The sequence below is a fragment of the Trichophyton rubrum genome (assembly GCF_000151425.1).
Source record: "Trichophyton rubrum CBS 118892 genomic scaffold supercont2.3, whole genome shotgun sequence".
NCBI lineage: Eukaryota > Fungi > Ascomycota > Eurotiomycetes > Onygenales > Arthrodermataceae > Trichophyton > Trichophyton rubrum.
Genome location: NW_003456426.1, coordinates 1,434,413 through 1,448,812, shown reverse-complemented (window position 1 = coordinate 1,448,812; position 14,400 = coordinate 1,434,413). Strand labels below are relative to the sequence as shown.

The 14,400-nt window shown below is 53.0% G+C and overlaps 5 protein-coding genes across 5 annotated transcripts; 3 read left to right on the top strand and 2 right to left on the bottom strand.

Annotated features, from left to right (window-relative positions):
- The first annotated feature begins 181 nt into the window (after window positions 1-181).
- Window positions 182-1,542, top strand: TERG_03270 (uncharacterized protein). Its single transcript, XM_047748056.1, has 2 exons — window positions 182-581; window positions 646-1,542. The coding sequence occupies exons 1-2, from the start codon at window positions 285-287 to the stop codon at window positions 1,360-1,362; spliced, it is 1,014 nt and encodes a 337-aa protein (XP_047604030.1). The 5' UTR covers window positions 182-284; the 3' UTR covers window positions 1,363-1,542.
- Window positions 1,543-2,472: 930 nt separating this feature from the next.
- Window positions 2,473-4,177, bottom strand: TERG_03269 (hexokinase; the record flags this gene model as incomplete). Its single annotated transcript, XM_003236171.1, has 5 exons — window positions 2,473-3,354; window positions 3,412-3,819; window positions 3,884-3,909; window positions 3,966-4,088; window positions 4,141-4,177. The coding sequence occupies 5 exons, from the start codon at window positions 4,175-4,177 to the stop codon at window positions 2,473-2,475; spliced, it is 1,476 nt and encodes a 491-aa protein (XP_003236219.1).
- A 344-nt stretch (window positions 4,178-4,521) lies between these two features.
- TERG_03268 (uncharacterized protein) lies at window positions 4,522-5,720 on the bottom strand (the record flags this gene model as incomplete). The annotated part of the gene is made up of 2 exons (XM_047748055.1): window positions 4,522-5,583; window positions 5,619-5,720. The coding sequence occupies 2 exons, from the start codon at window positions 5,718-5,720 to the stop codon at window positions 4,522-4,524; spliced, it is 1,164 nt and encodes a 387-aa protein (XP_047604029.1).
- A 429-nt stretch (window positions 5,721-6,149) lies between these two features.
- TERG_03267 (uncharacterized protein) lies at window positions 6,150-8,781 on the top strand (the record flags this gene model as incomplete). The annotated part of the gene is made up of 2 exons (XM_003236169.1): window positions 6,150-7,418; window positions 7,486-8,781. 2 exons carry the CDS (start codon window positions 6,150-6,152, stop codon window positions 8,779-8,781), a joined length of 2,565 nt encoding a protein of 854 aa, XP_003236217.1.
- Window positions 8,782-9,520: 739 nt separating this feature from the next.
- TERG_03266 ([Histone H3]-lysine-36 demethylase) lies at window positions 9,521-13,850 on the top strand (the record flags this gene model as incomplete). The annotated part of the gene is made up of 2 exons (XM_003236168.1): window positions 9,521-13,003; window positions 13,059-13,850. The coding sequence occupies 2 exons, from the start codon at window positions 9,521-9,523 to the stop codon at window positions 13,848-13,850; spliced, it is 4,275 nt and encodes a 1,424-aa protein (XP_003236216.1).
- Window positions 13,851-14,400: the final 550 nt, after the last annotated feature.

The following is a 14,400-nucleotide window of genomic DNA, read 5'->3' as shown; positions in this document are numbered from 1 at the left end:
AACCCCTCTTGATAAGATATCGCTGTCGCTCAAACATGATGTCATCTTCAAGCATTAATAGTTTTCTTGCTGAGAAAAGAAAAGATAAAAAGTCTTGGCATAAAAAATAAAAAATTAAAAATAATATCAAAATTTTGATAGAATAATGAAGAAAAAGTTGAAGCTTTTTAACGGACTGAACAGCTTCGTGAACACGAGCTGCTTGCCGGAATACATCTTCTAGCAGGATATAGCTGTATTTATTCTTTCGTTTAATTCTAGTTTTGCCCTTGGATCGAGCAAATATGGCGCCGGAACGAAAACTTCGACAAAAGAAGCGCAGCAAAGTCGCATTCGTGGACGCTGGCGAAGAAGAAAATACCAATGGCATCGCACAAGACGAAATAATGGAGAAAGATGAGACTGAAGACGAGCTTGAAAGGATCCTGTTCGGCGACTCACAGGGCTTTCATAGTGCACTGAAGGAGCGTGAGCAGGCCGGTTCGAAGGAGCTCGTTTTGGCAGAGGGATCAGACTCAAGAGAGGGGCTGGGAGACGGCGGTGATTCTGAAGACGACCTCGCAAATGTCCCTGATGAGGATGTATGATTGTCTCATCCATGATATATAATTAACCAGTTGAACTGCGCTGACACTGGTGTAACAGCTATTCTACCTTGACGCTGGAGACTCGGCTCCGGTTGTCTCCATATCAAAAGACGAACAGCCGGCGGAAGAACTGCAAGGTTTAGAGGAGCCAGACGTCCCTGCTGCCTGGGAGGATAGCGACGATGACCGAATTAGAGTTTCCCTGGCTGATAATGAGAGATTGAGAAAACTACGGCTTCATGAGGGTGAGGATGTGATAGGTGGTAGAGAGTACATTGCTCGCCTTAGGAGACAGTTTGAACGGCTCCAGCCTGCTCCTGAATGGGCCAGTCCCGCAGCCAAGAGACGGAAAACAGAGGAAGATACATCTGACCTATCGATGGATGAGGATGACGTAGAGGAAGATTTATCTGCGCAGCCACTGGCGAAGCTGTTGCAGAACATAGGTGACTTGACCAGATCTAGTGCCAATGCCACCTCTGCTGGGAAGAGGAAGCTCCGTCAGGGTGTGTTGGATATCCAGCGTTTGAAAGACGTTGGAGGGAACCAGCCTGTAAGAAAATATATCACTTCATATATATGTTGGCTCGCGCTAATATTCATTGCAGTCCTCGATCGACTCTCTATCTTTCCACCCTCACTATCCCTTACTACTTTCGTCTGGACCTGCTTCTACTCTATTCCTACACCACATATCACCCGATTCAGCGTCACCCAATCCACTGCTTACCTCGCTACACATCCGCCATACGCCTATAAGGACGAGCACATTTGACCGCCCAACTGGCAACCGTATCCTATGTTCCGGTCGTCGACGGTTCTTCCACGTCTGGAATCTAGATACAGGCAAGATTGAAAAGGTCGTTGGCCCCGCGGATCGCAAACACGAGCTCAAATCCATGGAATACTTCAAAGTCTCCCCCTGCGGCCGCTGGATCGGGTTCGAAGGAACGACCCAAAAGGGAGGCGGTGTTATAATTGTTTTTGACGCAAATACCATGCAATGGGTGGCGCAGGTACGTATAGACGGCCGGGGAGGAGTAGCTGACTTTGCCTGGTGGAGTGACGGCGAGGGAATGTGCGTGGTTGGCAAAAACGGTGAAGTCAGCGAATGGGATATTCGTGAGAAGCGGATTATTGCTCGATGGGTCGATGAAGGTGCTGTTGGTACCACAGTGCTGAGTCTGGGAGGCCAAACGGGCCGTCAGGAGCTTGGAGGAGATAGATGGGTTGCCATTGGCAGTTCCAGCGGGATCGTCAATATCTATGACAGAAAGCCCTGGGCTGATGCTGCGGCTGCGGCTCGCAGAAAACCCAACCAACCCCTTGATGAGGCGGCGGATGTTCAATCAGGAGTACCGCAACGGCCGAAACCAGTTCGTGTGTTGGACCAATTGACTACCCCTATCAGTCATCTGGTGTTTGCGCAGGACGGGCAGTTCATGGTCATGGCCAGTCGGTGGAAGAGAGATGCTCTCAGGCTAGTTCATCTACCTTCATGTATGGTCTATTCGAATTGGCCTACGTCCAACACGCCATTTGGTCGTATATCTTCTGTTGCAGTGTCACCAACCTCGGACTCGATTGCCGTTGCTAACGAACAGGGCAAAATCCGTCTCTGGGAGATCCATGGATGAAGTAGATTTGGAATTGGAATTGGAACTGGTTGGTGTTAGATATCCAAAGTATAGAATCACAGATCTATGGCAATTATCCAGGGCCTATATATATATTTTTAACTGCATGTTGAATTTAGAATAAAAATGAAAAGGGAGAGAACCTTTCAAAGCAAAATTAAGAGGATTAAACCAATCTATCAACCAAAATACACCTCCAGAGTAAATTATATGAATATCAACGCCATCCATATAACTATAGCTTCTATTTAACCCTTGAGCATCTGGCTTATGTTCTCCTTGTTCCGGACACCGGCCAAGTTGCCAGCCTTGACACGCTCGAGGGTCAGGGCAGCAATGAGAGCAGCTCCAACGCCAGAACCGTCCTCGGCGGAGCTCATGATAACCTTGTCGTCTTCGTTATCGGCCCAGTCGAGGATCTCACGAAGGGCCTTGGCACCTCGCTGCTTGAAATGGGGGTACTTGTTGAAGACAGAACCGTCAGCACCAACATGGCAGGACTGGATGTTCTTCTTCTTGCAAATTGCAGCTACACCGCAGGCCGAGATACGGGCAGCTCTGGTGCCAATAAGTTCGGCCAGACGTCTGCACAGTTCGAGTTCTGGCTTGGTAGCCTGGATTCCAAGGACACGCTCGAACAGGTCGCGGGTTTCAGACAAGTTCTCGAATGGATCCTCCTCGATAGCAGAAAGGAAGGAAGAGTCCAGGAAGTATGGTTTTCGGAGATTATCGATCTTCTGGCCCTGGAAGATAATGCCGCCCTTGTTGTCGATGATATCGATCAGGACGAGACGGAAGATTTCACCTAGGTAGAGACCGGCGGTCATCTTCTCGAATGCCTGCTGGCCGGGACGAGGAGAGTCACGGTCAATGATCTTGTCGAACTTGGTCAGGGGCAGGACAACACGCTCGTTGTCGAAGGCACCGTACTCGCAGTTAATAGCAACGGGCATGTCAGGGGGCAGATTGTAATGGGCGATCTTGGGTATCGAGCCAGCGTTGTCCATGTATGCGGCATTGACACCGGTTCCGAAGATACAGCCAATCTTCATCTCAGGATCGGTGTATGAGGAAGCAATCAGCGTTCCGGTAGTGTCATTGATCAAAGCTGCAACTTTGATAGACAATCCCTGGCTAGGTGTTAGTTATATATGGTATTAGCTGGGTATATAGCCAAATGAGCGAACCTTCTTCTCCAATGCACTCTCAAGCATGGGGACGACATCCTCTCCTTCAACACCGTCGATATCAAATCCCTTAGTCCATCTCTGCAGGACTCCGTGGTCGATATAGTCCTGTGTCGCGGGGTAAGAGAAGGTGAAGCCCAGTGGGAGGTCTGGCAGCTCCTCTCCGTCGTGGTGGTATTCAATGAACTGCTGGACACAGTCGGCAATGTACTCCCAGAGCTCCTCAGAGGTTCCAGTCTTCAGCTCCTCGGGGATACGGTACTTGGACTGGGTGATGTCGAACTCTCCCTTCTCCTCCGAGAGAACGATCTCGCAGACTCGCAGGTTGGTGCCGCCCATGTCGAGGGCTAGGAAGGTACCCTGTTCATTGCCGGTAGGGAATCCGAGCACCCAGGTAACATTCATCGGCTGTAACCGTTAGAATTGATTCTGTTCGTATCTGTTCGTATCATTTATCTCGTGGGAAACGTACGATGTTGCCGCCCTCAACGCTGAGCCCTGTGGTGCACCCGACGGTCAGCCGCGACTCTCTCCGCCGGGGTGTGAGGACGTACCCTTAGTGAGCTCGTTGACGAAGTGGTCGACGATCTTCTTGAGTCTGGCCGTGTCGACTGTGAAGGTCTCTTCGAGCTCCTTGATCTCGTCCAGCAGCGCCTTGGGCATGTCGACCATGGATCCTATGCGGTGTCAGCGAGGCTCTGGGCGTGGATCAGCCGGGGGAAAGCTCACCCTTGCGGGACGGCCGCTTGCGAGGAACGGGAACCATTTTGTCTGCGAGTCTATGCGTCTGCGGCCTCTGCTGTCTCTGAGTTAAATGTTGTAACTGGAGACGGTGATGATGTTGGTCGTTGTAGTTGTAGGTGTAGTTGGCAGCGGAAGTGGTGGGGAGGTTTTGGCCTTGGTTGGGCTTTTGTTACTCAGCAGAGACAAAGGGGAAGCGAAGCTGGAGGAAGAAGAAGCAAAGAGGACGACAGGGAGACGGAGAGCAGACATTAAAAAGGCGCAGAAGATGATGGATCATAGACTACAGAGAGAGATGTATACATTTAGAACCGCCATCAGTCGTAAAGTCGTAAGTCGGGAGCGTACAGCGAGCTACCAATGTCAATATCAATCTGTATCGACCGGCCGCATCTTGTCTTCCTCCTTGGACGAGACATTGAGAGCGGCCATGGACTCAGCCAGCTGGTCTTCGGGCGGCTTCTCTTGCTCGGCGTTAGGCTGCGTCGCCTTCTCCTCGGCCAGGAGAGCCTCGAGCTGGGCCTTTGTCCGGGTCTCATGCTCGCGAGACGCCTTTAGGGCCGACTCTACCTCTGCCGAAAGACGGTCGACCTCATCATGGAGACGCTCGTCCTTGCTTGCCGGCTCCTTGTCCTGCTGCTCCGAGACTTGCTTGCTGCCGCTGCCGAGCTCTGGACACGTCTCTGCCCATAGTTTCTCCAGCTCGTCCAGCCAGCCGAGAGCCTCAGCTAGACGGCGTACACCACTATCGCAGTCTCCTAAGATCAGGACGTCATCAGGCCGTGAGCCCAGCGACCCGGCTCGCTCCAGATTGATCAGCACCCGGGGAGTCTCTTCTCGACATAGGCCCGGGAGGCTGGCAAACGGATGCACGCTCAGACTGGTACCCATGACTATACACAAGTCTGCTTCTTCTGGGAGTTGTCGGCTGGCGAAGAAGTTGGCTGGCAGAGCCTCTCCAAAGAAAACGATGTCTGGCTTGACCAGTCCCTGGCATTCACTGCATGACGGTATCACGCTGTCTGCAATCGCCTTGGCCATCAGCTCGTCCAAGTAGGCTGCCTTGCAGTCTATACAGCTGTGTGTTGCAAAGCTGCCGTGGGCCTCGACGATCATATCTCCCGGAACACCCGCCCTTCTCTCGAGACAGTCAATATTCTGCGTAAATAGCTTGAGAAGCAGCCCTTTATCATGAAGAAGCCGAATAAACGAGTGGGTGACTGTAGGCCGGTACTTGCCCGGAAACATCTCCCTGGCCAGCGCGTAGAATGGCTGGGGGTTCTGGCGGAAGTACGAGATATCAAACACTGCTTCGGGGTAGGGCAGCTCGAGGCGCGCAAGGTTGGCGTAGATGCCGGTGTCTGGCGAGCGGAAATCGGGGATTCCAGCAGACGTACTGATGCCAGCACCAGTCTGCTTTCTTGTCAGCGTCTATTATCTCGTATTTAGCAACGTTGCAGCCCTACCATGACGACTATCTTGCAGTTCTTCTTCTCTTTGATGTACTTCACGATGCCATCGATGCTGCGTTTCTCCAGCGTCGCCGGCGGGACACTATCATCTACCATCTTGGAGGCTTCTGCCCCCATTTCACGTTCTCCTTGTCTTTCTTCGTCTTCTCTTTGGTCTGACCGTATGGTATCTCTTTCGATTTACTCGATGGTAGCTGTGTATCAGGCGGCTGAGGCGGCGGGGGGGAGGTGGGTGTGTTTGAAAGGCCTCTCAACTAACCAGTATCTCCCTACAACAGACGTTAGCCAGGTATAATAACCGCCGTAGACAGCAGGTAGAAGTAATAGCAAATACCCACCGGTATATCTAATCCCAATATCTCGCCCGCTTCAGGTGCAGCCGGTAGTGTCTGCGTCTTCGGCTACCAAGTTGTTCCTCATTCGTGTTTTGTGGACATCGAAACCTCCGAATATCCAACGCTTTGCAGGCCAACATACTATGCGAACAACCACCAACCGCCCGACTACCGCAGAACCAGGCAGAGAATGGCCAGCTTGCCGGTGAGCCAGGTCAATGGCCATGGCAGCGGCCCTTTATCGTCGCCAGAGCTCGCCAACGGCCACAGCACGAGCAGACCCGGCGGCACCCTCGACCACAGCAACGGCGACGGTGACGACGACATTTACAACGCCAGCTCCGTGGCGGCCATCAAAGCGACGCTCTCGCAGTTGCAGGACCGAGAAGCCCTGGTGACGGCCCGTCTCGATGCCCTGGTGGCTTCGCAAAAGGATCTCTCGCGCGAACTCGGCCGTCTCGATCTGCTGCGTGCCCACCTGGGGACGCAGGCCAGCACCACCCGCTCCATCAGCCATGAGATGCTGTCCGGGGCGGCCTCGTCTGCACATTCGCTATCGAGCGCCGTCCGCAAGCTGGATCTCGAGCAGTCTCGCGTCAGATCGATACTGGACATGGTCGGGCAGGTTGCGGAGCTCAAGGCCTGCGTGCTGGGTGTTGCGGGCTCGATGGGGGCCTCGCAGAACTGGGAGATGGCGGCCTCCTACATGCACCGCGCATTCAAGATACCGGAGGAAGTGGTGAACAGTCCCTTTGCTGCGGAGATTGTGCCTACGACGGAGGTGCCAGATACCCCCAATGTGACGCTGTCGAACGCGGCCGAGTCCCTTTGTGCGTTGTTTCTACGGGAGTTTGAGCAGGCCGTGAAGGAGAATGACGGGGCCAAGATCACTCGGTTCTTCAAGCTGTTCCCGTTAATCGGCAAGTCAGATGTTGGCCTTGATGTGTATGGCCGGTATGTGTGCCAGGGAGTGGCTGCAAGAGCTCGCTCGAACCTCAATGCCGGGACGGGGGGAGCACAGGCAAAGGACGACTTCTTCTACGCCAATGCCCTGACCAGGCTGTTCGAACACATTGCTCAGATCGTGGATGCCCATGGAGCCTTGGTTGAAAGACACTACGGCCCGGGGAAGATGGGTCGAGTGGTGGAGCGGCTACAGGTCGAGGCGGATGTTCAGGGGGGCATCATCCTGGAGTCATGGGCAGAGGAGCGTCATGTCGACCGCAAACTGACCGATATAAAGTCGTATGCATTTACGTTCTTGGTCCAGAGTTTCCTGCCGGCCGCCAGGGGTGCTGGTACTCCGCGGTCGAATTCTCCGGCGAGCTGGGATACGGCGCAGCGGAACAGTGAAGATGAAGGGGTTGATATGAAAGAGATTGATTCCATATTAAACGAGATATCAATCATGCTCGGCCGGTGGTCTCTTTACGGAAGGTTTCTAGCTAGTAAATGCAAGGTACGTAACCTTTTTAATCATGGTTACTACTGTTTTAATACTGGATGATACTAATATCAGACCGCAGGAAAATGGCGATGGTGAGGACGAGCTAGAGTTACCGTCCTTCTTGACGGGTTCTCCCCTAGCCCAAAAGGTAGATACCAAGCTGCTGTCACCGTATAACGCGATGACAACCTTCTTCCTGCGTCGTTCGGTGGAAAAGGCCTTTCAGCTGGATGAGTCGCCTGTTGATCTTACCTTGGACCTTCGGAAGCCATTGGTGTCTAATCCGCCCCATATCACATCCGTGGTGGATGATATCATGTACATCGTGAACAAAGTCATACAGCAGACGCTGGCTACAGCCCAGCGGTCGGCAGTCAGCAGCGTGGTGCCTACGATAGCACGAGTGCTTGGTGCTGATTTCATCGGCATGGTACACCGCAAGATGCGAGACGAAACGCACCCCAGGCCCGTTGTGCCAGGCGGCCAGCCTCCCCCTGCTACGGTGGTGTCTTTTCTTGTGCTCGTCAACAACCTAGACGTTGCTGTCGACTACTTGGAGCGTATCGTGAAACGGCACATGGAGTCCACAGATACGGGGGGCGACGTAACCAGTGATGCCAGCGCTCAACCCCGGATATCAATGCTGTTCCCGCTTGCTGATGATGCTCAGGTGGTCTTGAGTACGCTGCGGTCGTTGTCTGCTACCTTTACGTCTAAAGCACAGGATCTCATCGGTGATGGCATCCAAGTCATATTCAACAACGTGCTCAAGTCCCGTCTTCGTCCCATCCTTGCAGACGCCTTCCGGGACGCCGAGTACCAGCCTCCGGACGGCGAAGGAGAGGATGGAGCGTACGGAGTAGGCCTAGGCGCTGAAGACGACGCCCTGATGCACCATGAAGCCGGACACCATCACGGCCTGGTCCGCCAGCGGTTTGCAGCTGGCTGGCGGGACCTCATGTTGCCAATCGCTCGCATTTTGACCGCCAACACCTTTGACCGACTGCTCGGCGTGACGCTGACATCGTTGTCGAGGCTGCTGGAAAAACGGCTTTGGTCTTACCACGGCCGCGTCAACGCCCTGGGGACCACCAGGCTAGAGCGAGACGTCACTGGGATAATAGCCGCTGCAGTGGACGTGGCTGAGGGCCACCACCATGATGCAGCTGCCGCCGCTGCTGGGGAGAGAGGAGGCAGCATTGGCGGCAGAGCAGGCCGGTACCGTCACCGCGAGACCTTTGCCCGGTGTACGCAGATAGTGATGGTCATGGGCATGGAGGAGGAGGAGTGGGAGGAGATCTCGCAGGCAGACGGCGACGTGGTGGACAAGCTGTCGGTGGAAGAGCGGGCCCGTGCCAGGTCCATGGTAGTATAACAGGTCTTCCCACCCAATATTGACTGCCTATTTGTGTATGTATACCAGTCTTGACCTGCGCTCAATATCAGAATCTTCTTGGTAGCCCCCAGATATCAAATGCAAAATTGGTACCCCTTGACCCACCACCCATCGATCAGTGGCCTCCCCGGCTACCAGACAGCACTGATAGCCATCCCGCAGCCCTCTCAGCGCTTTTCTTCCTTTCTTCCGGCCTTCTTCGCAGCGTAAAACGAGGATATTTGACCTGCATGCTGCCTCCGTATCTGTATTACCACTTAAATTACGATAGTCCACACACTCTCACCTGCACCCTCGTAACAAACGCGTAATCCCAATACCGTACCATCCAAAGGCTTCGTCTTTTCTTGTCTTTTTTTCTTCTTCGAACTCGCAAAGCAACCAAAAACGACCGACTTCAGCTTCGCGCCGCCGCTGCACCACCGACCAAGCTCGCTCCCGACCGCTGATGGGCGTCTTCCTGCATCGAAGCTGACGGCCGTCCTGCAGCCAGCACCAGATACACCAGATACGAACCGAGAACCTCGCCAGCCAGGCCGCCGGCGCTGCGTCGATGCTTGCGGCCGCCGTCGAGCCAACCGTCCGCCCTCGAGAACTCCCCGCCATCAACAGCCTCTCTGCCTGCAACGCGCCGATGCTGCAACCCGGCCTGACCTGATCTCGCTCTCCAGCTCGGCCTGTCCCTGTGTGCACCGCCAGAAGCCCTGCCTGCCCGGCCATGGCGCCCTCGACCTCGTTCGGCGTCCATCCTACCAACCGCCCGTCGCACTACCGCACTCCCTCCCCTCCTCGCCATGCGATCGAGCCGCTCTCCCCCCGTCTCTCCTTTGCCGCTGCGGCCAGTCCTGCTGCGCTTCCGCGTCGTGACCGTCTAGGGAAACCAGGCGCCAGCGGCGATGGGTCTGTTCCGTCTGTGGACGAGGCACGGAGACACAGCAGCAGTCATCGGGGTGTCGAGTCTCTCCATCACCACCATCAACAACCAGCACCACCACCACAGCAACAGCAGCAACCACACCCAGAACACTCGCTGCAGCAGCACCATAATCACCAGCAGAAACAGCAGCAGTCTCCCGGCAGGCCCGGCGGACACGCCAGGTCCAGGTCCACCATCGATACTCTTGCTACAATAGCGCTAGCCACCAGCCCGACCTTCTCTCCTCTCACCTACGATGGACCGGATGAGCCCATCATCTCACCTCTCGGGCGTCAGGGAGCTGCTCCGGACATCGATGAGAGACCGTCGAAGCGAGCAAAGTCTGAAAAGGCGCACTCGCCCGGCTGGCAAAGACTCGGAGACAGGCCAGCAACGAGCCATGTCTCCACCCTCGACAGCATGACAACAGACGCCGAGCTGCTGCTCAACTTCGCCAGACCGACCAACTCTCCCCATTACTCCCCTCACATCACTCCTCTGTCCCGAGTCACTACAGAGAACTCTCCTCACTCCTGGAACACCGATCTGTGGCGCGGCCCTGCCTCTGCAGTTGCTGCCTATGACCATGGCGATGTCATGCGCGACAGAGGTGTTACCGCCTGGCCCGGGATGGCAGGAAGTGCAAACGGCGTCCCGCCTGTTAGGCTACGATCTCAGTCAGATGGCGCTGCCGCACTCTCCCGACCAGCCATGAACGGCCTTATGCCTGACTCGCCTCTTTATCCCTCTGTCATGGGGGTTGCGCTTGAAGACGACCCGGAAGAAGAGAAGCCTGCAAAGAAGAAGAAGAAGTATAAGAATATTCCTACTCCTTCTGCTCCTCCTACTCCTTCATGGGGCCAAGAGACGCCCGTTGTACCGTTTTCTAAACCGTCTCAAGACAAGGAACCCACCAAACCCAAACCACGATCGAAACAAAAGGCAGCCGAAGATGGCAGCTCTGCCGGCCAGACGAACTGTGCGGCATGTAACCGGGATCGTGCCCCAGCTGGGGTCGGAGGAGACGATGCAGAGGTTACCTGGGTCAATTGTGACGGATGTGACCAGTGGTTCCATATTGTCTGCTGCGGCTTCAAGAGCGACCATGAGATACGGACCGTGGACAAGTTCATCTGCACCAAATGTCGCCCAGTACACGGCCCAACCACCTTCGTTCGCAAGTCCACTCGTCCTAGAACGGCTATCGATTACGCAGGTCTTAACCAAGGATTTGTGAAACCGCCCTCCGAAGAGAACGAAAACATCCATCTTGCTGCCATAAAGCAGGGCACTATAACATTCCTGCCGGATCACTTCGCTAGGATGCCGCCCGATCTGGTTACTGCTTCATACTTCGAACGCGGAGCTGGCATGATTGAGCCGATTGTCATTCCCGCTCATATGAACTCGCACGCAGGTTTCGAATTCCACGAAGCTACTACGGAAGAAGAATTCGACGCAAGCATACCAGAAGATAACGGTTATGAGGAGGCTATTGACTGCGGCCAGGATCTCCTGGACATGGTCATTCCCAAGGGCCTTACAGTAAAGGCTGTAGGTGAGATCTACGGACCAGAGGAAAAGATCGAGGTCATCGACGTTAAATCTCAGCAAGGCGAAGAGAAGAAGTGGACTATGCAAAGATGGATGGATTATTATTACGATACTAGCTCCACCAAGATGGTCAAGAATGTTATAAGTCTTGAAGTCTCACAGTCTCCGGTAGGACGGCTCCTGCGGCGTCCGCGTGTGGTTCGCGAACTTGACCTCCAGGACTCAGTGTGGCCACCTGAACAGCAGGCTCTTGGAGACTATCCAAAGGTCCAGTTTTACTGCCTGATGTCCGTTGCCGACTGCTACACAGATTTTCATATCGACTTCGGCGGCTCATCGGTGTATTACCACATACTCAAGGGGAAGAAGACCTTTTTCTTTATCCCTCCCAAGGAGAAACATTTGAAAAAGTACGACGAATGGTGTAATTCCCCTGCTCAAGACACCACCTTTCTCGGAACAGAATCAAAAGAGTGTTATCGAGTAGACCTTTCCGAGGGTGACACGATGCTGATTCCCTCTGGTTGGATTCATGCTGTTTGGACACCGGAAGACAGCCTGGTTATAGGCGGTAACTTCTTGACAAGAATGAATTACGCGATGCAGCTCAAGATCACGAAGATGGAAAAGGACGCCAAAGTCCCGCGGAAATTCCGATATCCATTTTTCCAAAAGATTATGTGGCTAACTGTCCTGAAATATCTGGCTGATGACCCGATACCGCCACGGCTTCAGGATGCTTTTGCTCAAGACGAGAACTACCAATTCCATCGTGAAAACCCCGTTTACCACCCAGAAGCAGAGGAATTTGCTGCCAGTCAGGAGCTAGGGTCGGATTATTATAACGCCAAATTCTACTCCCAAAGCGAAATTGACGGACTTCCTGAATTGGCCAAATACATTCTGAGAACTGCATTGATTGCAGGCGGCTACAAGGTCGATGGTGTCACGAAAGAAACGAGAAACGCTGTCAGCAGGTCTATTCCCAAAGGCCAAGGTGACCCCGTTGATATCGCTCAGAAATTCGGGGTCTGGGTAGCTTGGAAACGGGGCAATGAACCTGCACCTCAGTGGACTCGTCCCGGAGCAATCGTCATGGATGTAAAAGTCGACATGTCTGATAAACGCCGAAGTACTCGACCACGCAAACAGTCTGAGCGTGCTATGACTGGCTCTCAAAAGTCGAGATCATCACTAAACAGTACCCAGAAGCCGTCTGATCAAGGATCTCAACCTGCAGTTAGTACGCCTCTGCGAGGGGTCTCGGCTTCTTCTAGCAGTGGAACACCTGCTGAGGAATCACGCAGGCCTTCTATTGCTGAAAACAAAGGCTTGGAAGCCAACCCACGGCAGATTCTTAAAGCTACAAGCCTCGGCCCTAAAAGAATTGCTTGCGACCCTTGCCGAAAACGCCGTATCAAATGTCGTCACAAGGAGGGTGGTGGTCTCGATGCTAGCTCCGATCAAGAAACTGTTAAGGATCCTTCTCTCGGTGCAAATGGCGGAGACACGACCCTCACTACATCACGGCCTGACGATTCCACGGATAGAGCAAATGCAGGTTCTCTACCTTATCGCAATGGCATACCACACCAGGAAAGCATTTCTGGCTCCAATCCTCCGGACGCGAGCGGAAACGGTTTGAAGAGACCCCAGGAAACAAGTCCTGGATCATCAAGTTCTAGTAAGAAAGGCAGAATAAAGGCCTGCGAGGAATGTCGGAAGAGTAAGGTCAGTATATCCCCCCTCTTATTAACTCATAAACACACGTATTAATCCATACTAGCGCCGATGCATCCATGATGAAGCCGGTAGAGTTGACCCAGTCAAGATCCAAGAGCAACCCAAGACAAAACGTTCACGTCCTGAAGATGAGAAACCAAGCCCCCCGAAAAAGCAGAAGCGCGGTGAGAACAAGTCACCACGAAGTGAAGAAGACACATCTTCCCGCACGAAGAATGATACAGATTCTACTCAAGATTTAAAGATCGACAGCTCAAAAGACAAGGCGCATGTTCTCAAGTCCAACTTCCCGCGAGACAGCCCTCTTTATTCGTCTCCTCCAGCTGGGAACTCGGAGGCAGAAGCTCCTTCTGAACATCCAATTGCCTCAGAGTCCGTACTCCCAATTGGCAGCCTTGTGTCTCCTCCTACGTCTCTAGTCGATGATATTGATGGAGTTCCTGGCTCGTTGGATGGTGAAAAGGGCAAAGCTGCAGATGGAGATCGAAATACGGACAAGCCTTTATCAATTCATACCCCGACCTCTATATCCTATCACCAATCCCGCTACCCTTCCCTCAACACAAAAGTTGCAGATGGACAAAAGCAGCGCTCATCTAAGGACCGTTCTTCTGCCTCAGGCCTATCCCCGTCTTCTCCAGTCAGGTCAAAGTCTTCCTCGAGACCCGGATCGTCTCACCGTGCAAACGACGGCCACGGTCCATCCTCAAGGAGGGCACACGACCGAACTAGTTTCGCAGAAGCCGACGTTGATCCTGATAGCATAAAGCTCATTCGACAACTTCAAGAAGAAGACTTCGGACTCCGACGCAGGCCTGCAAAGCCAAAACACTAAACATTCATTTCCTCATTCCTTTTGCTTTTGCTATCCTTCGCTTCTAACCATTTTATTCTAACAAGTTTTCTTCACATTTATTGTGTTGGACTCCAGGCCCCATCTTCTATGTTCTTTTACCATTTATTTCTTACCCTTTCTTACCCTTTTCCTTGCTTTTTCTTCATTTACTCTCTTCGTTTCTCTTCCTTTCACTCATACTTCTGACACCGCCTTACTTTGTACATAGGTATGTTCATCACACAACGTTTGAACCGAAAGTCCTGCTTCATGCAAGCTAGGAAGATGCGTGTCGTTACTTTTTTTAGGAACCTTGGGAGTTATTCGGCGAAAAAGGCCTACATACCAAATATCTGAGGCACCATTTCCTCTGTTTCTGGCGTATTGGAGTTGAATTCTAGGCTAGGGATGGAAGTCTGGTTTCTAATGGATAAAGTCGAACCCCTCTTTCTATTCAACCTTGTGTTCCGTTCATAACTGCTTGCCTTGTTATATATTGTCATTTCTAGCAGAGTTGAATATGTTTAGATAGGGGCGCGGGAGAGTGGAT

What these genes read in the sequence shown, in the direction of transcription:
- TERG_03270 (XM_047748056.1), top strand. Translation starts at nt 285, where the DNA reads ATGGCGCCGGAACGAAAACTTCGACAAAAGAAGCGCAGCAAAGTCGCA. An exon ending in CAAATGTCCCTGATGAGGAT is followed by an intron (nt 582 to 645) that starts GTATGATTGTCT and finishes CTGGTGTAACAG; the next exon opens with CTATTCTACCTTGACGCTGG.